General features: G+C 48.2%; 1 protein-coding gene across 3 annotated transcripts in view; it reads right to left on the reverse strand.

Moving 5' to 3' along the window:
* Positions 1-639: 639 nt before the first annotated feature.
* The window catches only part of fto (FTO alpha-ketoglutarate dependent dioxygenase), a 90,365-nt gene continuing 63,703 nt past the window's right edge, over positions 640-27,301 (reverse strand). The window contains exons 9-10 of one of the 3 annotated variants that reach the window (XM_023792788.2): positions 2,355-2,495; positions 640-1,698 (exon numbers count right to left, since the gene is read on the reverse strand). In XM_023792788.2, the coding sequence (XP_023648556.2) occupies positions 1,692-1,698; positions 2,355-2,495 (148 nt within the window). In that variant the 3' untranslated portion in view covers positions 640-1,691. Of the gene's footprint in view, positions 1,699-1,725; positions 1,975-2,354; positions 2,496-27,301 lie in introns of those variants that run through there. The other 2 variants (XM_072698116.1, XM_023792787.2) reach the window with 2 other exon arrangements.

Raw genomic sequence — 27,301 nt, forward strand, 5'->3', positions numbered from 1 at the left:
TGTCCTAGCATGCGAGATGAGCCACACTCGTTGTGTAAAATACAGAGAAGTGTGTGTTCATGACACATTCTGGTAAGACTACATTATGGAACAATGAGACAATCCCCACAGAGTAGTTTGTGACTGCAAGCCCACAGTTATCAAAGTTGTTGTGAATTCAAAAGTAGAATTACAACATGTCTGGAGGTCTGAAAATAAAATCACGTCTCTACATTCATCTGTATTGAGAGTCAACAAAACCACAAACTCCCATGTTGGTGAAAACTAAAGGCTTTACACCAGTCAATATGACAAAAGAAGAAAAAAACACAAAATAAAAAAAAACACGGATGGTAATTTCTTAGCTTGGGAAAAGAGCCAAAGTACAATAAATAATGAGACTTGTAAAGAAGGCTGCCGGGAAGGCCTGGCCGTTTGTCAGGGTCTGAGCGGGGTAGCTGGAGAGGGTGACTGACTCAGACTGCAACTCCCAAACATGCATTATTTAATTTAGTGGTTTAAATGTGCTCTTCAGACATTCAGTCTAAATGAAACATAGAGTGCGGATCTGGCACTGGGAGCGCACCGGCGGATTTTACACACACCAGCATACCACCCATGTGACCCAGCGACTGACGACACGGAAGTGATGAGGAAAACTGGGAAAAACATGGAATATTTATTTGCATTCTTATTATAATATGGAAACTCTACTTCATCAAGAACAAATAGAAAAACAAACATTTGACATCCAACACATTACAATCTAGCCATTTAAATCAGACTTTCTGCATTACAATCTAAAGAAACGCTCACGTAACAGCTTTCAATTCTACTTCATCGGTAAGTTAAAAAAAACTAAACAAAACAAAACAAAGCCAAAACAATGGCAACTATGAAGGGCAAGGGTGTTAGATATCGAAGGTGCTGTGATATTGTCGTTAGCATTCATCAACATAGAAAAGAGCCATTGAAAGTCTCTGGTACAGACATCTCCCAATCCCACCAAAAATCTCTGCCTAATGACCCCAACTGCGATGCATGACACGGACACACAAAGGCCACCTGAGAAACAGGCTTCAGAATAGGAATAACGCGCCGGTCGTCTGTCTGTCTACGACAAAGGAGTAGCACGGGGGGTTAGCGTAAAGAGCGCCTTAGTTTGCTGATTCTCATTAATGGCGAAGCAGGTGGAGGCGGACTCATGATGTTCTGGTAGCATATGGGCTAGCGGGAGAAGGCAGGGCCGCGCGTGGGTGGGGCTGGGAGGTGGAGGAGGTGGGACTTGCGGTCCCACACAGTGACGACGAGCGATTAGGTAAAAGACACATATTTATCTGCACAATAAAGTTACGACAAGCCATATGAGATAACATGGGCATTTGATGTAGCCGAGTAGCGATGAATACTGAAGAGCGATTCCGGTCATTTGGCACGAGAATAATCGTAGCAATATTCAGCGTTTGCACTACCTACGGGAAAAAAAGAGACGGAAGATGAGGGAACAGATGATGCTGTAGCTGTGGTGTCATTCTCGTCCTGGCTTGCGCAACGTCCCGCCACCCCCCCCACCACGCAGCTGGGGGTTGGGATAAGAATGGCACGCGCTCTATTGGCCACACGTCTCAGAAGCGATGGACGCCGTCTATAGGCAGATCATTTTCTTCAGCGATCCATTTGGGCCGACACACACGCTGCAGGGACCGTCCCCCTTAAAGCCTGATGGGGAAAAAAAAAAAGACAAAAACATCACAGGCGTCAGAGTGTTCCTACCTTCCAGCCGTCCATCATGCTACAACGTGCATGCTGTGGGCAGGGAGAAGGCCTGCGTGGAACAGAGCCACATTCTGGAAGATGCGAACGCCACCGGGGCAGGAGGGTGAGCGGAGATTGACATTTGAGAGCAAGAAGAGCAGGGAAACGGAAAGACGCCAAGGCGCCGGCGGACAGATCGCAGAGCCCCTGGAGCACAGGGAGTCCGCCCCTGCCCCCAAGCTGAAGGACAAGCAGGAAGAATGGGTCACAGACGAGCAAGAGCGGCCACAGCGCCAGCACCACGCGATCCTCGAAACAAACAGGGTGCTGCAGTACACGCGCTACACGCAGGGAACGAGCAGATAGGGGGCGCTACAGACAAAAGCCACACCTATGGAGACTCGGCGCTGAGCACAGAGCAGCAGTCACGTGACCAAATTTGCAGATGTTCTGTTAAAGTAATGATCCAAACCCAAAACTGCTACTAGTGGTATCTAATAAGTGTTAACTCCTTGTACATTATGGGATTAGTGATGAAAAAAACTGAAAAGCCAAGGCCTTTATGCTGTGATAGGGTCAGTATAAAGTCAGGGATTGAAAATGCACAATATGCTGCTTACTTCCACAAGAGGGACTCGACCCTGCTGATGATGTCGGTAAGGTCAAAGGGCAGCGGCATGGAAGGGTCACCGTCACACCAGTATGGCCGGTTGATTGGCGCCTCCTCAGGGGGTAGGGTCTGGGCGAGTCTGGACTCACACCTGGAAGCAGAAGAGAGATTTGTACACGCTGATCTAAGTCTGGTGTCTACGGCAGATGGTGGAGGAGGTGCACAGAGAATGGGTCATCATGGCCTTTCTGACAAACGGGACAAAAATAATCATGGAATAAAGAACATTTCTCCATGTCGTTTTAAAGGAGAACTGAAAGCCAACAGGAAACGATGGATGCCCTTGGGGGTTTCGTACTCTTCAATCGGATATTTATCAGGAATCCGCAGGGAGGGTGTGTTTTCCGAGGTCAGTAAACGCACAGAACACGTGTACCCCCCCCCCCCCCCACGATGGATACGACTCAATTATCATCTTTAACTGCCAAAGTGACGGGAGAGGAGAGTCAGCAGGAACAGGGTGGTCTGCAGTGAAGAAAACCACGTTGTTTCTGAGGTTGCCGCTTTAAACGGTTACCTCACGAAGCTCGGCGTCGGTTAAATACTTGACGTGGGAATGCGATTGCTCTGCAGCTGTGATGAACTCGGGCGTAATCTCTGCGCTGACAGAAGTTTCCCTTCATTCCATTAAAGAAAAACACCCGATTTGTTTTATTACATTTGCCCAAAGTTTGCTAGATAAATGCAATAATGATCTGCTCCCACCATAATTTCTCTGAAATACAATTTACAGCCTCCCGTCGTTATTTGTGGGACACGGGGAAGCCCTCTACACAGCATACAAGCATCCTCTAATGAGGCGACGCCAGTGCAGCCGTAAATCTGCCGTAAGCGGAGATGAGGGGGCGTGACCCCTGACCCGGAAATGCGGAGGCGTCTGCCCGTACGGTTACAGCCCTGCTCTCTGGGTCATGCTGACCCCCTCAGCCACACATCATTAAAAAGAGACTGCTCCTCACTGACCCTGTTCCCCCACCCTCCCACAGGACGTAGCCCTAACCCCCCTGGGGGTTGCTAACTGAACGATTGGTCTGAGGTGAGCAAACAGCCTGGGGCGGGGGTGCGGGGGTGGGCGTTTATTTTCCTTTGGTGGCTGCTCGTTTCCAGGTCCGATCCTGAAGTTAGAGCCCCAGCAGTGCTGGAGCGCATCCTGGCCTCAAAACACATAAAATCCACACAGTGTCCCAATGCGCTAAGGTGCGCTGAAGGCTCTCACGCAGCCCTCTGCCTCGTAAGTAACACCATGTGGTGGCCTTAGATCAGGTGTACCACAATGAGAAATGTATATTTTAAGCAAAATTAAAGAAAAAATAAAGAAAAACAAGCAGGCACATAGAAGGTCACCTATCAGCTAATTCTGAATTTACTCCAGTTGAAGAACATCTGTGTACAGTAGGATAAAGCAGCTTGTGGGACTGCAGATTCCTCCTGAACAAAGTCCATTTCTACTCTCAGGTGGAACAGAAATGCTTAAAGCATTTCAAAATTTCTAATTACTGCATATTTACTAAACAAAGCTTTGTAGCTCCCCGCTGCAGTTACCGTGTGGTGATTTTCTAGGCGAATCTCATGTACTGTATTTTTAAATTCCCAGTCTAAAATGATACCCAGTTAATGAGAAGGGCAGAAATGAGAATGTTATTATTATTATTTTTTACACAAGTCCTAACTGTTGCCAATGATTAACCCATAACAGATATGCTAATGATCTCATCTGGCATAATATCCAGAGAGACTGACATTTCAATCTCTTATTTCTGACCGAAACATTATAGGTCATAAGCCCTAGTGAAATCCGACACTAATGCAAGTTACTTCTGATTTTTCTCTTCACACTGAGGACATGGAGCACTCAGCCTGCACCCAGAACTGCCTCTGACTGTAGATTTAACCATCTCAGCTTAACTGAGTGTTAATTATGGACATGCAGGCGGTCAATAAGAGGTTAATGTAAAAGTCAAAGGATAAATTCCTTTAAGTATAACCATCACCGCAGCAGCTCGATGGCCAGCATGGGGCTGGATCAATATGCTTTATAGTAATGTGCTCACTAGCTCACTATGGATTTTACCGGAACCAGGCAGTGATTCTTATACACCTGCCTATATCTCACTAAAAGGCAGGTGAGGGGAAGCCACACAGCATTACTGTGTGCAAACAGAAGTATCACCAAAGCCAGAACCACAGGAGAGCATGGACAGGAAGTCAGCATTGAGATGTGAGTCTCACAGATTCATTCATAAACCATGTGGCACTTCGCTGATTAGACAGAGTGCAGCTTAAGAGACACCAGAGCAGAGCAGACTGATGAGTGGAGGACAGCAAAGAAATGCAGGACGCATGGGATGGATGGACATGAAGGCAAGGAGATTGGGGTAATATTTAGGGATTTTAGGGATTGCCCGATGAACACCCCTCTCAGAACATCACATATGGTACAGTCCAGCCTCAGGAAGGAGTGACAGACATCCCCCTGGCTTCTTCACACTGCTGCAGACCTCCTATTCACCCAATGCCACCAAGCTCACTGTACAGAAACTGGCCCGCAATTGACAAACCGGATGGGCCCTGCTCACCAAGGGGGCTCTCGCAGAGTAACAGGGGTCATATGCTTCAGCAAAGCTTTGCTGGCATAAGGTGAGGTCTCCATCAAGTCTGAGTCACCGAAAAGTCTCTTTAACGACACTCATTGCCCGATTAGCCATAATCAGAACATCAACTGCAAGCGGTGATGCATGTGGGCGGAGCCTCCTCCACCCCTAGACGACACACATGGTCCATAAGTGGGGGGTGTCAAAATGTGACATCTGTTCTTTTCATTTTAATCCATCCCGATCAAAGAAACACCGGCAATAAAACTAACATCTGATAAATCCAGTCCTCTAATGAAAACCTCTGGACCCCCCCCCATCTTTGCTTTTGGTTCGTACCCTGGATACACGGCTGAGAACAGTGTGCTACCTTTTGGCGCTGTGCCGCCCCCAGGGCTGCACTGAGACACCGCTGTGGGGTCTTTTTACAGCTACAGTCTCTCGGCTTCGTTAAACCACATGAAACAAACGGCACCATTTTCATTAAAGACCCCCCGGGACACTAATTGTGGTGGGGGAGGGAAGGTATGGGTGCCGCTGAACATACGATTACCGCATGAAGAACGGGTGCGTTCTGGGGGCTGTCGCGTGGCCGAGGACTAGACTGTGCACGGGAAACGGATGTAGCATGGAGCCGGCAGACGGCCATAAAGCGGGTGGCTGACCAGCCCCTGTAAGACGAACGATGAGCCCACACTGCAGGCGGACCCCAAGACCAGGTGCACGTCCATTAGCCTTTAACAGCATAACAAATTACAGAACAGCGTGGCTCCCGCCCACTTCCCACCCCAGGCTCTCACATGGGCCGTCACCTGCAGCCGGTGAGAAATTTATGATCAGGAACGACTTCTGTGTGATCGTGGCTGGTATGTAGTGAAAAAGAAACAGGCTCAACACACAGTGTTTTCCAGCACTCCAGGCAGTGGTACATCAGCAAACGAGTGGAGCGGCCAGAGAGACTCGGCCTGGATCACTAAGCCGTGCGACTGCAGCTGGGGTCTGGCCCTCGGGGGCAGGGAGACCCCTGCGTGTGCCCTGATTGTGCCCATGCTGTGAAACGGGCACTACGGGTGTCTAGGTGAGCAGGAGCCAGCACCAGAAGGGCCCCAAAAAGGGATAGTCACATAAAAAATAAATGTGATAGGAGCCAGGAAGGATGAAGGTGAGAACGCCTGTGAGAGTAAGGAGGCACCTCGCGAGTTCAGCTGGGATGCTGATGCCGAGGCCGAACGCGGCAAAGCCGTCCCGCACAAGGGACAAACAGCACGACGTCATTCCTCCAGCAGCCTTCCTGCCAAGTACTCCCAGCCTGTGCCTCCCAGGCATCCTGTACCCGGCGCAATAACCCGGTGATGGATGGGCTGCCATGACAGATATACAGCCATAGCTAGACAGCCCCCTGACCCCGGTCACATGATAAGGTCAGACGAGACTCGCACACAATTCCCACCTGCCCGCATGTAACAATAGCGGGGGGGTAGGGGGGTGGGGGGGTGTTGTCAGGGGACTCTGGGTAATTATATGTGTCGAGGAACGAATTGCCTCGTTGCGAGAGGTTTTATTTGCCGGAAGGGGCACCACAGTAAACTCCTCAGAGCTCTGTGTGACCAAGCGCTGAGGCCGGAGCGCGATCCTGTGGCACAATAGGAATAATATGTCATGACAGCATACGTCAAGTTGCTTTACGGAACAGAGAGGGAAAACACGCACTATTTACCAGGCAGCAGAATAAAATGTGTTCACATTCAACTCCAACTGCCACTTGTGTGCTGCAGGAAGTGCCAGGGGCCACTATGTGGAAGTGCCAGGGGCCCCTATGTGGAAGTGCCAGGGGCCCCTGCGGGGCTGCTTTGAAACCTGATTGCCCTACAAACTGCACTCATTCAAAATTAGTGAGGGGAAGTTGGCGTGGCGGCCTCTGCAAATATTGTGTACATTTAGGTAAAGTTCAGGCTGGGGTATGTAGGTCCGGACGTGGCTCACGAGGGCCACAGAGCGCTGGCTTTGTGCATCCGCCGTTTTCCCCTTGGGGCCGCTGACGTGACAGGCGGATCCTTCCGATGCAGACAGGTAGCTGCCAGCGTTCCGAGCGTGACGTGTCTATGACTGCGGGCATTAGCAGGCCAGTGACCGGCGTTGTGATCCATGACGGTCCCCGGTGGTGCTGAGGTTGGGAGGTAATGTGACCAATAATGGCGGCTCAACAGTGGCAACAAGTCGATGTCTATACAGATCTATACATATATTGATAATGACATTCCACACTACTGATTATGGTTCTCTCTTGAGCTTTGACTCAAGGTATGATGCTGCACTGCTAATGAAAACCTTATTATTTTGCCTGTTTCATGTTGAGTTGCATGGGTAACATGGCATTCTCTGTAAGAAAATGCCACTCTCAGTGTCACGCCCCACACACCTTGCTCACACCTCTCAGGTCCGGCGTGGGGGAACTCAAGGCACGGCTTCATCAGGTACCATATCAGCACGTAACACGCTGGACCAAAGTCAAGCGGCACAGGTTAGAAAAAAAAAAAGAGCGAAAAAATCCACACGTTGGCTAAAATCCAAAAGTTTACCACTGGGGAAAAAATGTGAAACTAATTGTCCACAACTTCTTATAAAAGCAGCCTTCAATGCCTGTCTTTGGTCCCGAATGTAACCCAAACCTGCATGGTGGCTCTGGCCCCGGGGCCACAGGGGCCCACCGGCATCTCCACGTGGAAGATGCCAGCGCTGAGATGATGGGCGGGCAATGCGGGGCACAGGCCGCCTTGTTTACTCGGCCACAGTGACTCCTGGGTACAGAGGGCCTGGCTCCACATTTCATCATAGCTGACCTTAATAATCTCTGGCTTTAACAGAGAACATTAAACGACCATTTTCCACCAATTAAAGTCCAGAAATAGCACCATGGGATATACTCTGAGACAATAAGAAGGAACCACACAGAACAATAAAGGCAGCAACACAGAGATGTGTGCAATAAAGTTAATGAGGGGTAATTTAAAAGTGATGATATAATTTGCAAGTGGGCATAGTCTCACGCTGACTCAGAGGCCAGAAAGCCACTGCCAAGCTTCCAGCAAGAATACGTTTACAGTTCCTGAATCAAAAGCCCTGCCGTAATCTCGTTACGGCCCAAAGCCATGAAGATCACATGCTGAGAATAGCGCAGCAATGCGGGTTAAATTAACGGCATATGTAGAAGTAGACATAGACGTAAGGTTCCGCATCGTCTACGATGACTGGAAGTCCGGTTACAGATCCCCTCATTTCCTTTATGTGTGAAAATCCGAAGCCTCGGAGGCTGACCTGCATCTAAAAAAAGGGCGGCCAAGGATGCTGGGAAAGCGGAGGCTGTTACAGGATGCTGGATCTCGGTGAGAGGAAGGCTGGAGAGCACAGGCAGCCACTATGGGTCCAGTTATCCATGCATCACATTCACCACGAGATTCAGCCTCCACGTGCACAGAATCCCACTCCTGACTCTGAACACCTAAGACCTCGAGGAACATCGACATGACCCCACGCTCTCTTTCCTATCTCCAGAGCCCTGTACTCTTCACTCTTTTCCACACTCACACGAGGGATCAACCCGGCAACTGCCAAGAGAGACCTGTGGCGTTCCCGGATGCGGCAGCAGGCTCACAGGAAGCATGCAGCTCTCACTCCTGTTATCCCAAACAGCATCTGAATCCTGAATCCAGCCTCGGCGAGCCCCGAGCCGCCGGATCCGCCCCCGAAATGGGCTGACAGGGGCGTGGGTCGCTTCCTGCCACCCAGAAGGCAGGCAGACAGCGGCAGCCGGATACAGGCGCAGTGGCGGCGGGGCAGACGCCCAGCGCACATGTCCTGTGATGGGGCTGCTTCGCCGCGGGCTGCCTCTAGGCAGAGGGGCTGACTGCAGGCACCTGGGCTATGATGGGGTGGGGGGGCTCCATATGGAGCAGCGGGTATCCTCAACCTCACCCCCACCGCCAGACAGAGAGAGAGGGAGAGAGACGGCACCTCAGCTGTACTTAATCTGGGTGGGGGGGGAGGGGCGGCTGTATGGAATATGGAAGGAGACAGGAAATCACTAGGAGTCTCACTGACACTCACTGCCGCTAAAGAAGCCGGGCGTGTCATGTGACCGTCGGTGCAGACTTTAGCCTCCCTACTGTCCGTTACGCAGGCAGAATTTATCAGCGACATCATACAGACAGAAATGGTGCTCGGGAAGGCCGCTGCGTGCCACGGAAATCCAGGCTGCGGCTCCGGTGACGGGCTGCATTTCTCATCATAAGCAGGTCGGCGCTGTTTAATATCTGCCACACTCTTACCCCATTTAGAAACCTGCTACTCCTATTTTACAGATAATGTAACACACTAATGCACACTTACTATCAGCACTAACCAGGTCTCCAGGTAAATCAGAGGAAGCGGGTGGATGTCACACCTGCTTCATGTCTCATTAATGTCACCAGCTGTGATGCCCCTTACAGGCAGAAAACCCAGACAACACAACCTGAGTAGCTGGATGGTGAGCTTACAGGAAGGTTGCTCAGTCTCCTCGGTCCAGCCCCGTCTTCCTGCCCCCCTCCACCAGCCCCGCCCCCTCAGCCCACCCATGCCCTCCTGCCCCCCTCCCCTGCTCCACCCTCTCAGCCCACCTCAGCCCAGTTCCACGGCGCAGGGTGTGGGTCACCTCACACCAGTGCTATTCGGGGCCACGTGGAGGTCTACATGCGGCGGCAGAGTTGAATAAAGTGAGAGATGGAGCGCTGGGGGGCCTGAGCAATGCATCATGGGAAGACACGGCTGGTGGGTTCCTCTTTGGAACGGTAAACAGGATCTTCGCAAGGCACATAGCCTGCAGCCTGGCTTGCGGATGCTGGAACAGGCCCAGCGCCGCTCGGAGCGGCAGGCACACGCGTGCGGCCCGCCTGCCTCCTCCTGACTTATTCATAAACGCCCCAGCAGGCAGGCGGGGGGCACCGTGGCTCACACACGCCCGCCATTAAAAACATCACAGGGCCGCTCTGCAAGAAAACAGTGATCACCAGTGCATCCTGAACTCATTAAAGGGGAACAAAGGATATCAAACGGACCACAGCACAGCGCCGGGACAGTCGGGGCATAGCGAGAGCCCGGGTGGCATACTTTGCAAATGGGGCACAGGTTGGAGGGTGTCTGTCTACCTATATGCTGCGAAGACGCTCTCAGCTTCAGAGCACAAGAGAATTCTGGGATCACCCCTATGAATCACATATCCCATGATGCCCCTGTCGGTGCCTTGACCCCACCCTTCACACCTGACTACTGGCCCCCACCCTTGAGCGCCCCGCCCTCACCATGGCCCCTGCGTCGGATCTCCGTTCCTCTGGTGGAACACGTGTCACTCGCTCGATGCTGCCGTGTTCGCCGCCACCCGCGTGATGAGGCTGGACAGCTCCATCCCGCCGCTGCCGTGGCGACAGGGGCCCGTCTGCACATTCTAATTAACGGCTCCGTTTGAGAGAGTCCGTGGCGTCAATGCCGAGCCGCTCCCCTCCGGAGACCCTGTGTTCGTCTGACAACATAGGCAGCCTTATTTACAGATTTTAATTGCTCTGGTGATCTGTGGGTAAAAACGTAATAATCGCGCCACAATAGAATTGTTACTCTTTCTGACAATTGTAATGAAACGCCGCCGCTGTCCAGGGAAATCGAAAAACACTTTGGATGCAAATGGTGGAGGTGTCATGTCAAACTCCGCCGCAAAAAGGGACTAATCCTGGAGCCCCCTGGGCCATGAGAAGACCCCGGCGCCCACCCCTACGCAGACGGCAGTCCCTGTCCGCTCGTGGTGACAAACACACCCACAGCGCCCCTCCCCACCCCCAACCACAGCATGATCTTACTGGATCATATCACATTTAGGCTTAACTCAGTTCAGAAAGTCCTGGAAAGTCACCCGAGAGCTAATGGCTGCTTTGCAGATGGATGAAGCAGAACTTATCAAGCTCAGTGAAGCACAGGCCCCTGTGCTCTGCCCTCCTCTCCCTCCCTCCCTCTCTCCGTCACACACACACACAGTTCAGTAAGATAGGAGTCCTACGCGGGACTTTTCTGCCTTTCGGGTTTTACCTCCTTAGATCTAACAAAAGTAAACCCAGTAATTCGCAGTCGGGCCCCTTGGTGCATAATAGAAAATTAAACTGATTACAGTGAGGAATGTAATTAAAAAGAAAGATAAACAGCGAAGCATAATTAAAGCTGCCTCTACTGGAGGCTGGGTGTAAGCGAGCCGGCTGCCTTTAAGGACGGGCAGCTGGGGAAACGCACTGAGGTCTTCTTGTTATCCTGTATGCAGACAAACATAAATTTTGAGGAAAGGTCAGGCTTAAATAAATGAATTGATTAGCTGTTCCCGGGTTTCAGAGCCACATTAAATCCATTCCATGCACCATAAAATGTCTATTAACTATGAAGAGCCAATGACGGAGTACATATTGTTTTTCATCTCCACAGGCAGCCAATGGCGAGGATCCTTCAGCCATACAGGCCCCTTCTGGGGCTACTCCCTACCCCAGCGCTTATTTTGTGTGATATCCTGTTCAGAGAGAGCGAGAAAGAGAGAGAGAGAGAGAGAGAGAGAGAGCGAGCAAGAGAGAGAGAGATAGCGAGCAAGAGAGAGAGAGCGAGCATGGGACGTTCCACAGCTTTTCTTTTGTTTGGGGGGGAAAATGCGAACTAGCAATGTCCCCAGGGGCTGCCGGGTGTATCGTGTGACCCTGATGTGGACGTTTTTAGCTCATTGCCCGGGGCTTTAGGTCTAACTGAGGACAACAGGGTCTCTTATGGTCCAACGCGCCGCCCCAACATGCGGCGGGTGAAATCTGTATCGATGGAGGCCAACGACTTTAACACAGGACGCAGCAGGCGGAACCAAGACGGCAGCACCAAGATCAATTGGCTCATGGGACAAAAGAATGAGCATTGATTTTCTTCACCGTTAATTACAGAAACACTTCTAGACACAAATAATATCTTTAGACTATTGGCGGCAGATATGCGAAGGGATTAGAGACAAGCACAACCACTGAGAGATCCAAGCTTTCAAATTGGCATCAGCGAAAGCGTTCCTCCAGTGAATATTTACACAGGAAGCCAAAACAATTCCTGGCTTATGAAGGTTATGATGTTAAGCCTACCATGCACTCAGCGTATTTAGAGGAAAGATTATTCGGTCACAGTCCGAAACGGGTTGGTGAAGGAACCTGATCGTTTTTACTGTTCCCTCCCCTTCCTGCTCCTCCAGATTCATGGGAACATCTGGCATTATTTGGCTGCAAAGTCCATAAAGCGTAATTATTAATCATGTCGTAAAGTACTTAGTGGCACATGGAGCCGATCTCGGCGATTTCCCTCATGGGCCTGTACCATGCACAGGTTTACGGAGACATCAATATTCAAAACCCTCGTTTATCTAATTAACTCGCCAAATCAATGGCCACAGTCAGCGCTACACACTTCATCGTGCGTCAACATGCATCACCTGTCAGATGCTTTTTAATTACTATGGCGCTTAAGTGACCAGTCATACGCTATTATCTGATTTTCTCAAACAGTGAAGGAGCTCTGAATTACGCCGCATGCCAGCATTTCCTCTCCAAGTTTCTGGGCTCCGAGGGGCCGGTCGTCATTCCGAAACCGACTCCCCAGCATGCGCGACATAATCGTCACGTTAGAGCCATAAGCTGATGCCCACAGATGCCCTCATCTGCTGGAGCACATCGGCAAAGACATTGGAGCCAACCACGATGGGCACGCGGGGGGACGTGGGGGGACGCGGGAGGGGGGCACTAATGTGCTGAAATGTAAATAACAGCTTAATCTTCTGTCGTCGCATACGCCGCCTTTACGGGACATTAGCCACAACTACCTGCATGCAATATTCCGGGCTCGCTGGAGGGTCATTTCCCCATCTACAGGCATCTGCGGGATGCGATATGGCCTGCCTATTGAAACAGCTGGCGTTCAAATGATACCTGCCATCACGGTGCCAGCCGGTCCCCGCAGCCCAAGTCCCTGGGCACCGGCGGGTTCATGCGTGCAGGGTAAACTCACCTTCACGATGCAGAGCTGCTGTGTTTATTAGTTTTAGGAAATGGCCCGTAATTAAGGCTAATGCTTAATGGCTGCTTATCTGCCCCAGAATGGAGGACGGGCCGGCTCAATTTAGCCCCTATTTCTCATGGCCGTAAAACTGGGCCCTGGGGCCCCTGCACATCTGCAATATCCACCGTGTCCCCGGGCAGCCAAGGGCCCGGGAATCCATCCAGTGGCCAGTTAGCAGGAGAGTGGGCCTCTAGCAGCAGCCGGGGCCCTAGCAGAAGCGGAGCTGCACAGTGGTGCGTTCCCAGTGTGCACACTGCTACACACTACAAGCTACAGGTCACTCGCCCCAGATACATGTGAAGGATCCCCACAGGCTGGGTGCGGCGTTTGAGCAAGTGGATCCAACCCAGACTGATACCGGAGGGGTACCTCAACGGGTTAGGACCCAGTGTCTGCGGCAGGATATCATCGGAAAGTCATCCAAATCCTAGTGTCAGCACAGAGATCTTTCGAGGCCCTTAACTCCCATGAGCTCCAGGGACTGTCTGACCCTGCCTTCTGAAAATATGCATGCCGCTTTGGAGAAAAACGTACGCTAAATAAATAAAATGTAAATGATACTTGTGAGCGTGTCACTTAGAGTCACCTCAGGAGTAACAAGAGCGATGTCACCGGGCGAGAGGAGCTTGAACAGATCCTGCCATCGCTCCTGGTCCCACACGTCACATCAATCTGTCGCTAACCGCTCATCCCGGTCCAGGTCACGGAGCCCATGAATCACCAACAGGTTCGGACCACTCTAGCTGTCACTTTACCTAATAACATAAAACTTGTGGTGGTTCTGCTTTTGCTCGGTGTGCAATGGGCCATAAATGCAGGAAGTGGACAATATAAACGCGGCAGAGTACATAGTATTCAGAGTAATCAGTATTGTGCTGGCTCTATGGATACTCGTGGGAGTTCACACAAAAATGTTCTGAGGGCAGAACAAAAAAAAATTCAGAGAGATTGTAAAGGAAGTGGGTCTAAGTAACTGGAGGAGGGAGGACCAAGACATCTGATTGGTTGGTCCTGCCTCATCTAGTTTCTTGGACCCACCTCCTCTACAATCTTATTGGTTATCGCTCTGAACCAATCTTTTTTTCCTTCTGCCCTCAAAAACTCCCATGAGCTCTATGGACACCAAGTCCACTGACAGGGAGCCACGGCCCCTATTGCAGAAGGTGGGCACAGTCAGTTAGGGAGGTAGGTGGTTCTGAAGTCCAGATTAATCTGATACCTGTCAGTCAGCAGCACTTTGTTGATTATTCTTGTGAGGCCTGTAATATTTCCTGTTTATTATTGTGCAAAGTGCAGAACAAAAAAAGGTCTGCATGCACTCCTGAATCCAAAATCTGCTTTGCATTTGAACTACAGAGACCACTGCTATCACAGAGCACCTCTGTTAATCTACTTGAATAGCGCTTTGAAACGCACATTTAGGGCCAGCAGGGAGACAGGTAAGCAGGCGGTGTTGTCTGGATGTGAAGGGGCGCTTTTTCCTCACCAACTGGTCCTATGAAAACCCACTAAAGCCAGTACACCTGGCTCACTGCGGTAGCTATGTTCATAATCAAACTTCCATCCACCCTTTCATCCATCTTGCAGCCCTGCATAGGATGCTGGTGTATCGCAGGGCACATACACACACAAACACACACTCAAAGACTACAGGCAAAAACCTGTAGCTGGGGGAAATTCACTCAACCCCACATAAAACGCAGGGGTGGGATTCAAACCCCCAAACCCAGAGGTGTGAGGCAGCAGGGCTACTCATGCCGTTAATCATTTTTATGCGCGATTACCATTGAATTTTACCTCTGATGCCAGACGAGGTAAAATTTTAAAACCACCAGCAGGAGTTCATGTCCCGGGCTACACGTCGTCTAGGCTGTATGCCGTTACTGAGGGTAAGTGCTGGAAAATAAGTAAGGGGACTGACGTCACGGGAACAGAGTGGAGGGGTGGGGGGGGGGGAGTGGGGGGTGACTGCACATCACTTTATCAAATTTCTCCCCAGGATATCGAGAGCGAGGTCAGGGGAGGCCGAGCCAGAGGGCAGCGTGTAAAGCTGAGCGAAAACACAACGTTCTTCTAATAAGTTTGGGAGAGGAAAACGTCCCCTTTCCCTGCCGTTCATCCTCCGCCTCTGATTAAATACCGTCCGGGTGCCAAAAAGAGGTTTAACCTCTGCTTCTGACTGAAGGGGGGGCGAGAGAAAGGGGGGGGGGGCATACTGCCAAAAGCAATTTGTGAAGCGCCTGACCGGAGAGTGAGCGGGGTGCAGGCTGGCGGCGCTGCCTGTCTCTGCCCCCCGGCGCTTTCTGACAGGGGAGTTAATATAACAGGCAGGTGCTGGCGGAGCGCAGGCCATGCGGTGGGGGGGGCAGTGGGATGGATACCGGGGCTAGACCAGCGGGGGGCATGGGGGGGCAGCAGGGACACGGTGAGGCAGAGAGACGTGTGTGCTCGCACAAAATTGCCCCTAGGGCGGCGCTGCCGGGATCTTCCATCACGGCTCCAAAAGAGCCACTGAAAGCCGTCATCGTGGGCCTTCTCTGGGCCGGCTGATTTCTTTATCTAATAGAAAGTAATGACAGAGGCAGCAGGCCGGCCCTCTCTGGCAGGGACCGGGGCCCCCGGGGAGCCGCCAGGCCCATTTTGCATGGCGGAACGCAATAAAAATAAATGCACGCGGGAGTCTATTTGGCTCTGAATGATGGCTAGCTTGTTGCTTATCGGAGCCCAATAAATCTCCATGCTTGGGTGAGAGATGGAAATGGTTATCTCATCATGGCAGTGCTGATGTGAATTTTGACTGACTTAGTGAAGCATCTCTGGGCATGATTTATCGGAGGAAGGAGGGAAGTTATTAAGCCACGGGAAAAAAAAATAAAAGAAATAAAGAGAAGTGAGAAAAAAAAACAGGGAATAGAGGGCAGATCATACCAAGTAGAAAGTAAATACAAACATCCTCAGGGATCTTGGCGCGGGAAGGCCGAGCACAGCGTGAGGGCTGGGGGGGACAGCTTTTACTGTGTTGTGTTCATGAAGAAGCAGAACTAGACCTTGGTTTTGATGTGAGTTTGACAGCTCCGGCGGAGCCCAAATGCAGCACCGGAGCTGCGTGCCAACGGCTCTATTCCAGGTGCTTCCGTGAGGCTGGCCGTGTCCCCGCCCCTTTCTACCGAGCACTGCACACTGTCAGCGCTCAACACGTCGTGTTCGGCAGCGGAAATCGGCCATAAAGAACAGCTGTAATAACTATGAGAAGTTCATACTGCTGTGATCATTTGTAAAGTGCTGTATAAACTGACTATGTAAGTAACACCGGTGAGATTATAAACCAAAGGCACACACCCATGTGGGAAACGCTGAAATGAAATACTGCGAGAGTCAGGCATGTCTAAGTGACCGAGGGATACGGACTGAGCGAAGGAGAGCGATACTGCCGGATTCCACAGCCACTGTGGCCAGGACACACATGCACAGGTGCAGTCCTTGCATCCACCAAAGCGGGGGGGGGCGGGGCGGGGCTTTCCGCTATTCATCCCACCTCCTGAACACGCAGCCACACACGGCGACTCTCTGATTACCGCCAGGCAGCTGCCCATGGCTTTGGCGACAAGCGGCGTCAATATATTCGGCACTGTGTGTAGCACTGGTGAACAGAAACATTCAAACTTAAGGGCAACCACCATAAAGCAGTGGCATGAATTTCATTACACATTTTCCTTTGATAATATGTTACATGGAAAATATGGGTGTAATACATTAAACAAAATAGAATATTATACCATAAAAAAAAATGTTTGTGATCGGACCACGATTGTGATAAACAAAAAAGTTTGGTCTGATCACGGGGTAAATGAAACGTGTTCTGCTGTTCCAGTGGTTTACAGGAGGCCATCAGCAGGGGGAGAGCAGGGTGCAGGTAACAGAAAATAAATGCTGACACGGGTTATATTTCTTTTTGCAAAGGGGCGGGGCCACAGCCTAATGCCCTGCCTGACGAGCCCCCCGTTCTAATTGCTTGGCCATCTCAGTGCTCACAGCCTGTGAGGGACGGCATGGGTGACGCGGCGAGACGCCTCCGATCCCACTGCTAATGATGCGCGCCGGCCGGCCCTGAGCGAACGGCCGACTTAACCCCGCGGGGGGTCTTAGAGACCCCGGCTGATATATGACACGTTTATCGGCCGTTTTCCTGGGAGTGTCACCGTGAGGGGGAATGAAGCGGCCACCAATGGAGATGACTTGGAGAATTATGAGGCAGTTATTGTCAATCATCGGCCAGCCCCACCACCACCGCTGCAGAAAGAGCGAGAGCGCCCCCGAATGCGGCGCGGACCAGCGCCCCCCCCCATCATCCCTCACCCTGCCGCCTGCCGCATATTTCTTCTTTACCGTTACTCTCTGGGCCCGGGGGCGATCCGAGGCCCGGCATTTGCACTCAAACGGGGCGCACATCTGCAAACCACCATTTTTCATACTTTCCCACATGAATAAGAAGATGAAAAATTTACATCATTTGTATTATACGACCGGGGTTATACACTGATATTAGTTTATCTCTTCTACTCCAGCCCGCTCCCTAATCAAGACGGATAGGTCTGAGGGACAGGCAATATTCCGGGCGCAAAGTCTGAAGGAAAAGGCAGTGCGCAGATACAACACGGATTTCTAAGAGCGGGATAGACGGAATACGGAATACGCAAACATACGCTTTGGCCACCGAATCAAAGACGCAGCCCTTACAATAAATCTGACAGCAACTACAGACTTTTGGAAGGACAAGGAACAGTTAATCCCAACATTACCATAATCACTTTCGGGATATTTACCAAACAGCTTAGGCTCAGAAAATCAGTCAGTCTAATGGGGGGAAAAAATTAAATGAAAATTAAACTTTGACACTGGACCATCTGCAGTGATGCTGGCTGTTCTACCTGCCAGTCTGAAAGGGCCCTTAACGATTGTCCACACTCTCATGTGGAAAACTCATCAAAGAGCTAATAATGCTTTTCATCAAGTCAACTGCAAACTGATTGTTCTTATTAAAACATAAATAAAGCATGAAGAATCTCATTTACTCAGAGGCAGAGGTGAACACATTTGAGAAATGTGTGTGACGGCTGTCTGAGCTATACTCAAATGTTTGTCTTCTAGACTGAACTTCGGTAAGAGACTAAGGAAAAGAAAGAACATAATTTTACACGGTATAAAATGTTAGCGTCACCCACATTACCAGGATAACAGTGATACAATATCAATGTATTTACCATTAAAAGTAACTCATCATCTGCCCCTTATCGTTAGGGACAAACATTCTAAACATTCTAAAAAGCCTTTTAAAGGCATTATAACTGTTCTATGCTTTCTACAGGTGGGACACAAGTGTAGTATTTCACAATAAGAGAAGACTTTGTGGGGATAAATACCGATGAATTTCAGGGTTTAAAAGTGCTTTGTGGTGAGGCTTCACTGATGAAAATAATTATCCTTATTGGTAACATTTGCTGACCTATGGTAAATTCTAAAAATTGTTTTGCTTACAGGAGAAAATGGCTGTATATTTTAAGGAATATTTAATAAAGAAAAAATGAACTAACTACCCTCGTCACCTGGGGGGGGGGGGGGGCAGGGTTGAAAAAGAAGCAGGATACGGTTCTGAACCCCTCTGAAAGGATAAGTAACTTTTTTGGAAAATACTATCAGTGTAAATCGTAATATATATATATATATATATATATATATATATATATCTGTACTATGTCTGTATAGAAAGAATGGGGGGGTCCTGCAGGTTGGGGGCAGGTGGCCGGACCTGCATGTCTTTCATAGCAGACGCAGGTGCTGACAGTCAGACAGGGGGCGATGGAGAGTCCACTCTGGTGCGGATCTTGCAGGTCCTCAGCGGCCTATTACGCCGGAGAACGTGCAGATGTTGAGCTTCGGACACCTCGTCCCTCAGCTCTGTGACACAAAGAAGCCGTCATCCACTCCAGCATCCAAGCGGCGTCCTCGGAGCTTGGGGCTGTTATCTGAGCTATTTAGTGGCATCTGGTCGGGGGGAAAATAGTTCGGGGTGGGGGGGGGGGGTGAGCTGCATGCACTTTAATTAATTGAGGAGAGATTACACGGCCTTCCAACCGTGTAGTTTGTCATCAGAGTCCGTTACACATTCATATTAGATGTTTCTCCACAGTATCAGCAGTAATTAAAAGCGATGCCTCTGCTGAAGTTACAGCCTTGATGGCAGACTTCAGTAAACGCGAACAGGAACACTCAACATGCTGCTGCTGTTCAAGGCTGCCTGTAAACTAGCGCGGTCCCAGAGGGAGAACCTTCCCCACTGAAGGAACGGTACAAACTTCCAAAGGCTCGTGTCTCTTCCCGCGGCTGTGCAGGTATTTCATGTACTTTAATCAGACAGGCTCTCTGAAGCACGAATATCTTTAACATGCGCTTTTAATGACGCTTATTCAACGGACAGTGCCAGGAACCTGGAGCCACAGCAATAAGGGCTAAGGGATCACAAGGTGAGATCACCCTAAGCTCACTGAAATACTGCCGTCTCTGGGCCAGCATGCTGTGCGATGTACCTCATGGCTGTACTACGGGTGCTGATACCAAGTGCACAGTGAACGCAAGCATAAGCCGTCTTTGCAGCCAATGGGGATTATTTGACAGTGACACAACGTAGCCATTAATGTTTAAGCTCCGCTTAAAACATCATTCTGGAAGATTTCATGATGATGTTAAAGGACACGGCAGCTGGGGAGGCTCAGCGAGGCCTCCTACCATCAGGGCCGATGGTCTGATTGTAACCCCGGCTCTGTGCGTGTGTGTGTATGTGTGTGTGTGTGTATGTGTGTGTGTTGTCTGCTGTGTTATCCCCGTGGGCCTACGTGTGTATCAGCAGAGTGTCCAGTACAGAGCGTACCCTGGCCCACACCCTCTGGTCCCAGGCTTGGGGCTCAGCGCGATCCCAAACGGAACATACGGTTCTGGAAAGGGGACGGAAATGTTCCCCTTGCTTTCCAGCACTACTTGCCAGACATTGCGGTCGATTTTTAATAGTAATGTATTGTCAACCGGATGGGGTGACATGGCGGTGCAGTGGTTAGCACTGTCGCCTCACACCTCTGGGACCAGCGGTCGAGTCTCTGCCACAGCTCCATGTGTGTGGAGTTTGCATGTTCTCCCCGTGTCATCGTGGGGTTTCCTCTGGGTACTCAGGTTTCCCCCCACCAGTCCAAAAACATGTCGAGGCTAATTGGATTTACTAAATTGCCCATAGGTGTGCAGGTGCGAGTGTATGGTGTGTATGGTGTGTATGGTGGCGCCTCATCCTGGGTTGTTCCCTGCCTTGCACTTGTAGCCTCCAGGATAAGTTCCAGATCCCCCAGCTACCCTGAATAGGACAAGCAGTTACAGAAAATGGATGGATGGATGGATGGACTGAAGGATGGATGGACATCTCTTGTGTCTATCACCTGCTGAAGGATCAGAAGCACTGAATAAGGACATCAAAACATTCAGCACATACGTCGTTAGACAGGAATATGAGCGATCTGGCTGGTGAATGCAGCCTCAGACAGTCACCAGAGAATTACTGCCAAAAAAAAGACCATCGCTGGAAAAGAGTCTCCAGGGCAGCCAGACAGGCAGCGTGACTCCCAGTGCAAAGAAACGCCCCAAAGACGGCAGGCAGGAGCACGCCGTCTACCGACATCACAGCTGTGTGCTTCAGCGAAGGGCACTTCACTTCAAAACCGGGGCCTAATTGGCCACACACACGGTTAAAACGAGCAGGACGGATTCATGGGAATTAAAATGTTGTGCTGCCAGGGGTGAGGCGATTTAGAGTCTCGCGTTAAAGAGAGCACGACACCTGGTCTGCAGTGCTGTGCCATGTGGGGCTCAGGCGACAGTGCTGCGCTGATGAATATGTGCACAGGAGAGGGGAGGGAGGCGATCCTGCGCAGCCTTCCCACTCGGCACCTTCGGGGGTGGCAGGAAATGCCTCCCCCACCCTTAAGTGAGAATGGCGCATTCCTGTCTGACCCCAACGGCAATTAAAATGGACCATAAAACTAGCATAAACAAACACTCCACATGGCCACACTTCATACTTTACTACTCTACAATCAAATGGTAGCACACAGCCAATTAACACTTTATTTGGATAATTAGTGCTGACAACATATGTTGAAAAGCAGGACGGGATGCTTCAGTAAGGTCCTGCAAGTTAATAAAAATCTAAATATTTCAACAAAGGATATATATGTACAGAGTCAAGTTGTTAAAAGACTATTCCCAGAAACTTTCCCCACTGCTGTACTTAAAATTATGACCTGTTTCCAGTTTTCAAAAACTCCTTTACAAAAAATAAAATCTGTGTTCGACGATGCTTTAATTTGTATTTTGAAATTAAATCATCTGTTTGATTTTTCTGATAATTACCTTGAAAAATGTAAAACTGATCTTTATTTCAATAGACTTTATTCAAACAGATTAAGATATTTTACAAAGATTGAAAACATTATATTAGTATATTTGAGAAAACATTTTTCCCCCAACTAACCCAGATATAAACTCCTTTATAGAGCTTACAAATTAAGTGTGCAGTTTGTAAGGGCAGCTTTTTTCCTTGTCACATCCCTCGCTGAAACATTGGCCTAGATGTACCCATAGGCCTGGAGAGTGCGAGTGACCACTCTGCTAGCAGCCACCCGTCAGAGTGTCCTATCAGGATAGACATATGTGAAACTTCACTTGAGTTCTTATTAAATAAATTTCCTGGAGTTCAAGGCCGGGGGAACGGCGGCTAATAAAACAAACAGTATGAGGAACACAGTAGTCCCAGAAACACAAATATTTTCTTTTCCCTAATACTAAATAACACTTATTTGAATTTGGAAAAAAAATTGTTGAGGAAAGGCTATGAATGAAAAGGACACAAGGTAAAGCACAGAACCATTACGACACCCTAAAGAAAGGCAATGCTTATTTTACAGTTGGTCAACGAAACAAAGACTTTATGCCTCATTTAAGAATACAAAAGATGAGTTTCGATACTTCCCATCTTCCTTTCTCGGATGAGAGATAAGCATTGTCATCAGAAATGGCGAGCCATCCCACTTTGATCTTTAAATACTTTTATCATTCAAACATAGCATCTTAAAGCAGGTCACATAAAACGTATAGCTACGTTGTAAACAAGGAACAAGGAAACACCTCAAAGTTTCTTTGTTAATCAATACAGTGGTACCTCAGAACTCGAACTTAATCTGTTCAGAACTCAGGATCGAATCCTAAAAAGTTCGAGTTCTGATCGAATTTTCCCCATAAGAAATAATGGAAAACCAATTAATCCCAATAATGGAAAACCAATTAATTTCCGGCCCCAAAAAATGACACCTGAATTTTTTAGCATTTGAACACAAAATGAAGAGGGTAAAACAAGAGCATATACTATACTAAACACATTTATCAAAACAGTGATTTGTAAAGTAAGAAAATAAATGTATCCAAACAATGTGTAAAGTAAAAAAAAAAAAAAAAAAAAACGTGTCCTGCCCCGATCGTCCGCTCCTTCCGTGTGCCACGCCCCCTCATTAACCATCGTGTGGAATCCCCGTGTGATCAGCTGTTTCTGGTTGTTGTCATTAGTCCTCTGTATTTAGTCCGCGTTTCAGTTTGTTTCCCCAGTCCGGTCATTGTATTGTCCGTCTGCGTTTTGCCTGCCTTACCTGTAGTTAAACCCTGTATTCCCCCGATACCCTGATGTCTACGCCTTTATCTCCGTTCCGCCCCGCTCGGCACGACAATATTATTATAGTTAAATGTATTAATGGTTTATTATTAATAATATTAAAATATTTAATAAGAAATCATTATTTTTAAATGTATTATATTATATAATAATAATTACTGTTACTGTCTATCATTGTCTAAATATATTTTTACTGTTTAAATATATGTATTCAGCTGGTGAAAACATGCACGATACTATCACAGCGAATGCGAGGCTGAGACTGAAGCGTTACCCTTTGTTTCCGCTGAGAGATGTGCCGCATGAGTCATTTTCCCACGTGTACAAGTTATCTAAGGTCGGCGTTCACGGTTCGACTTCTGAGATTCAGATCGAGTTCTAGGTCATTTTTTTTTTCTAACTGGTTGGTTCGACTTTTAATAAATTTGAGTTCTAATGAGTTCAAGAACTGAGGTACCGCTGTATATTTTACAGAGATGGCAGACGACAGCTTCACTTTCAGCCTGAATGACTGGTTATGACTCATAATCTCTATAAAACAGACCACATGCGTTTTTCTGATAAGTTTCCGCTTCCTTCCTGAGCTGCTCACTTTATTTCACATCACAGACGGGTGATAGATAATTGCTCCAAAGTGTTCATCCAGGTTTCGACTATTAATCAAAGGCTACTAAATGTGCTTCGGTTAGATCTCTCAAAGATTAGGAAAGACAAACTAATGAATAACATTTTTAACACCCTAAGAAGGAAAAGATAATCAACCCATTGTGACCTTACAATTTAACCAAAAAGCTGCTGCACCAGAATTATGTTTCAGGCCAAGCAGCATTAACCTTCCCTGACTTATTTTCCTGGGCAGAGTTAATCGATTACAAACTGCAGTTCAGGTCAAGTAACCTGGTTCCTCTTCTTCTAATCCCTCAGCTCATCCCGTGAGCTCTTTAATGGAGCTATATGCTGCAGCATGTCTAATCAATATGTGATCACAGCACCAATTCGTGATGAATTCAGACATTAAAGCACATCAACCCTTCCAATTTCTCCTGATCACAAGAAACAAAATCAAATAGTCATTATTCCCTGCCTCCAAAGAGCGGACGCTAATGAAGCAAATCAAGCAACATAACAAAGAAAGAGCATATTTACAGCAGGAACAGTGCCGATGCAGAAATTACACGGTTCTTGGAAGCACTCTATGAGTCCGAGGGCATAATGAGCTATTGCACCGGCTCATCCCTTTATTAATCTATTTACTGATTTATCGCCAAAAGTTGTGAAACAGAATCCACAGAAAAAAGCCTGCAGTTTGCCGGTCCAGGTTTCTGTCACTTCTAAATCACCTCATGAGGACCCACTCAAGATGTTCCATTAAGATTAATTCCTTCTTAATGTTAATTGGTCCTTAGGCTATGAGTCCTAGAAGGCCTGTCCCCATTGGTCCACTCTCTATGGGACATTCAGTCAGGGAGGGGGGTAATGAGTAGCTGCTTCATCAGTCTGCACATTCCGCCAGCTCTCTCGAGGGGCTCCTTCTCGCTCTGTAATTAACTCACACGCACAATCCGTAATTCCCGTGTTTACAGCGATGATATAAGATGCGGAAAAATTAACGGCAAGCACATTAAAAGGTACAAAATTCACATTTAAATATTTCTTTGCTTTCACTTAATAAGCTCCGGAGGCTGTCCACTGGGTAAACCCCTCGATCATTTATTTATTTTCCAGAGTATCCCCATTAAATTTCCCCAATCTAAGGAGCTCCAGTTGCTGGGAAGTGGACTGGATCTGCTCTCCCCAGAGGCTTCTCCAGGGAAAAGCCGTAAATGACCTAAATAAAGGGTACTTCTGGGGGCTCCTGAGATGAGTCGGCCCCATTAAAGCTGAACTGCCTATTAGCCGGGCTGCTAACTAAGTGAGATCAAGCACAGTGCAGCTTACGTGCATCTTCATGTTCTTTGTTTACTTAGTTATAAAAGAGCCTGGAGCAGTTTTTTTCCCCCATCCTACCCGCCTTCACTTACTGTTCCCTGTCAACCATCATTATAACCATTATAAAATAATTTTTATCATACCTAAACACATATCATACCTAAATTTCTAGAGTGTCCAAAATTAAAATGATACCAACGCTGACCAAATAGCAGCTGGAAAAGAATTAACACGATAGCAATATTTAAAATATAAATTAAATATGTTTCAGAGCTATTATAAATATATTTTAGCAGTCACATCCTTTCTACTTTCCAATAAAACAGCTTAAAATTGTTTAAACTCTCACTAAAATGATCCATTCATATAAACAGGAAATTATTTTTAAATGAAAACCGAGTAATTCCTAAACTATTCTTATTATTTTGTATTTATTATTATTCTTTAGATTTTAATTTGACATTAATTCCAAGTTTTTTCTTCTCTGGAAATATGGGCTGTTGAGAATAATTATGTTAATGTTCACGTGCATAAAACTTCAATATCCTCCACAAAACTTTTAAGCTGTTTTTCCCACATCTTTAATTGTTGTTTATAACCTCCAGCCCTCTTCAGTAATAACACTGAAATCCTGTTCTAACCTGTGCATCATTTCATGTCACTCACCCACTTTTGTTCCTCCCAATCTTTTAAATCGTAGTCAAACAACCTGTTACATCAGGAAATGCACAGTCTGGTGTTAAAACTGGTGTTCAACACGATACAGTTTTGAGGTCACCCCTACAATTACACAGCAGCACAATTACCTTAGCCAGTTAATATCTTGACATACCCTGCCATGATTCATGATATCATTTGTTGTCATTCCTTCCCTGGTGCCCAAAATGTGTGACCGTGGGACCAGAGTGTATATGACCATTTACAGTAGTGATATACATGGTGGGCGAGCGGCGAGTGGAGAAGCTGAAAAGAGGGGTGTTTAGCTTCTAATGACGGCCAGGGATACCCCCACCACTTCCATCACCCGTGACTCCAAGCATACAATGGAGGAGAGTTCCCCTCTAATTCTGAGCACGTTCACCACGTCACATCAAGCTTAGAAGATCAGACCAAAAGAACCCACAACAGTCCTGCTGTTTCTCCCAGCATCTGTATTCACACAGGGGCTGGGGCACTTGACATAATTTGCCATGACAGGTATGTTGGAATGCTTCTTTTCACACATCCCATCTTGCTCTCCTTTGAGACAGACAGATAGACAGACAGACAGACAGACAGACACACACACACACACACACACACACACACACACAGATGAGAGTCAAGCTTGGGGTCTGAGGACAGGGTTCGGCCATTTATCTGACGTCCATGAAACATTTTCTCCACCAGTCATTTTTACTTTGATGAACTTGGCATGGAGCTTAAGTGGCCTTTGGACTTCCTGTAGACCAATGTTACCCAATCCGGTCCTCGGGGACCCACAATCAGTCCACGTTTTTGCTCCCTCTGAGGTCCCTGCCAGTCAGTTCACATATTTGCCCTCTACCAGGAGCTGGGAGGAAGCAAAACGTGGACTGTCTGTTGGTCCGCAAGGACCGGACTGGAAAACACTGCTTTAGACAGCTGACATTTAGACAGTTAATTGGATTAACTGAAGCGTACAAACAAATCCCAACATAAAACTCAGTTCAGTCACTATTTCTGATCCAAAGCATTTCTTCACTCCCTCACTGTCTACTCATCTGGTCATATACTCATTCAAATGATTAAAAGCATTCATAAAAACTACTGCCTGCTAACAGGTTTACCATCCTTTATTTCAAAACTATCAGTCGGCTGTTTTCAGCTGGTCAGAGAAGGCCGCTGAATCCTGAGCAGGCTTCCTGAGTGCCAGCACTGTTCATATGAAAATCGACAGGAGCGTCTCACGGAAATGCCTTTGGTGAGCCAAAATTACAGTCCACGCGGCTCAAGCCAGTCAGTGTGATTTATGCAGGTTATTACTGCCCATTACAAGACAAAACAGTAAACATACAGACATGCAGACAACGGGCCTGTCTCTTGGCACAGATGACTAAGACAACGACTTTGGCTCAGTGACCCTGCACGTCTTAGTAGCCAATATAACATTCACAACAACAATCTAACTGCAGCCAAGACTAGGAATTGTAGCCTGCCCAGTCTTTTTACTGTGCTTATCAATAAAGCCTGTCTTATTACCTATACCGCCATAGCGCTGTGATGTATATTGATGCCACTGCTTGCAAAAAACAAACGACACCCTACAGAATACCAAGTTCCTATTGAGCACAGCCTCCCATTTAGAGGTTTGATGGAAGCTCTTCACGTTGGCTTCCACAGCTGAGAAACACCAGCAGGGAGAATGACGGCCTGTACCAGCACTTCGCGTGACACACGCGACTGCACTTGTCATACACGCCCCCATAACTTTAACACAACTAGTCTCTCTCC

The sequence above is a fragment of the Paramormyrops kingsleyae genome, chromosome 13 (assembly GCF_048594095.1).
Source record: "Paramormyrops kingsleyae isolate MSU_618 chromosome 13, PKINGS_0.4, whole genome shotgun sequence".
NCBI lineage: Eukaryota > Metazoa > Chordata > Actinopteri > Osteoglossiformes > Mormyridae > Paramormyrops > Paramormyrops kingsleyae.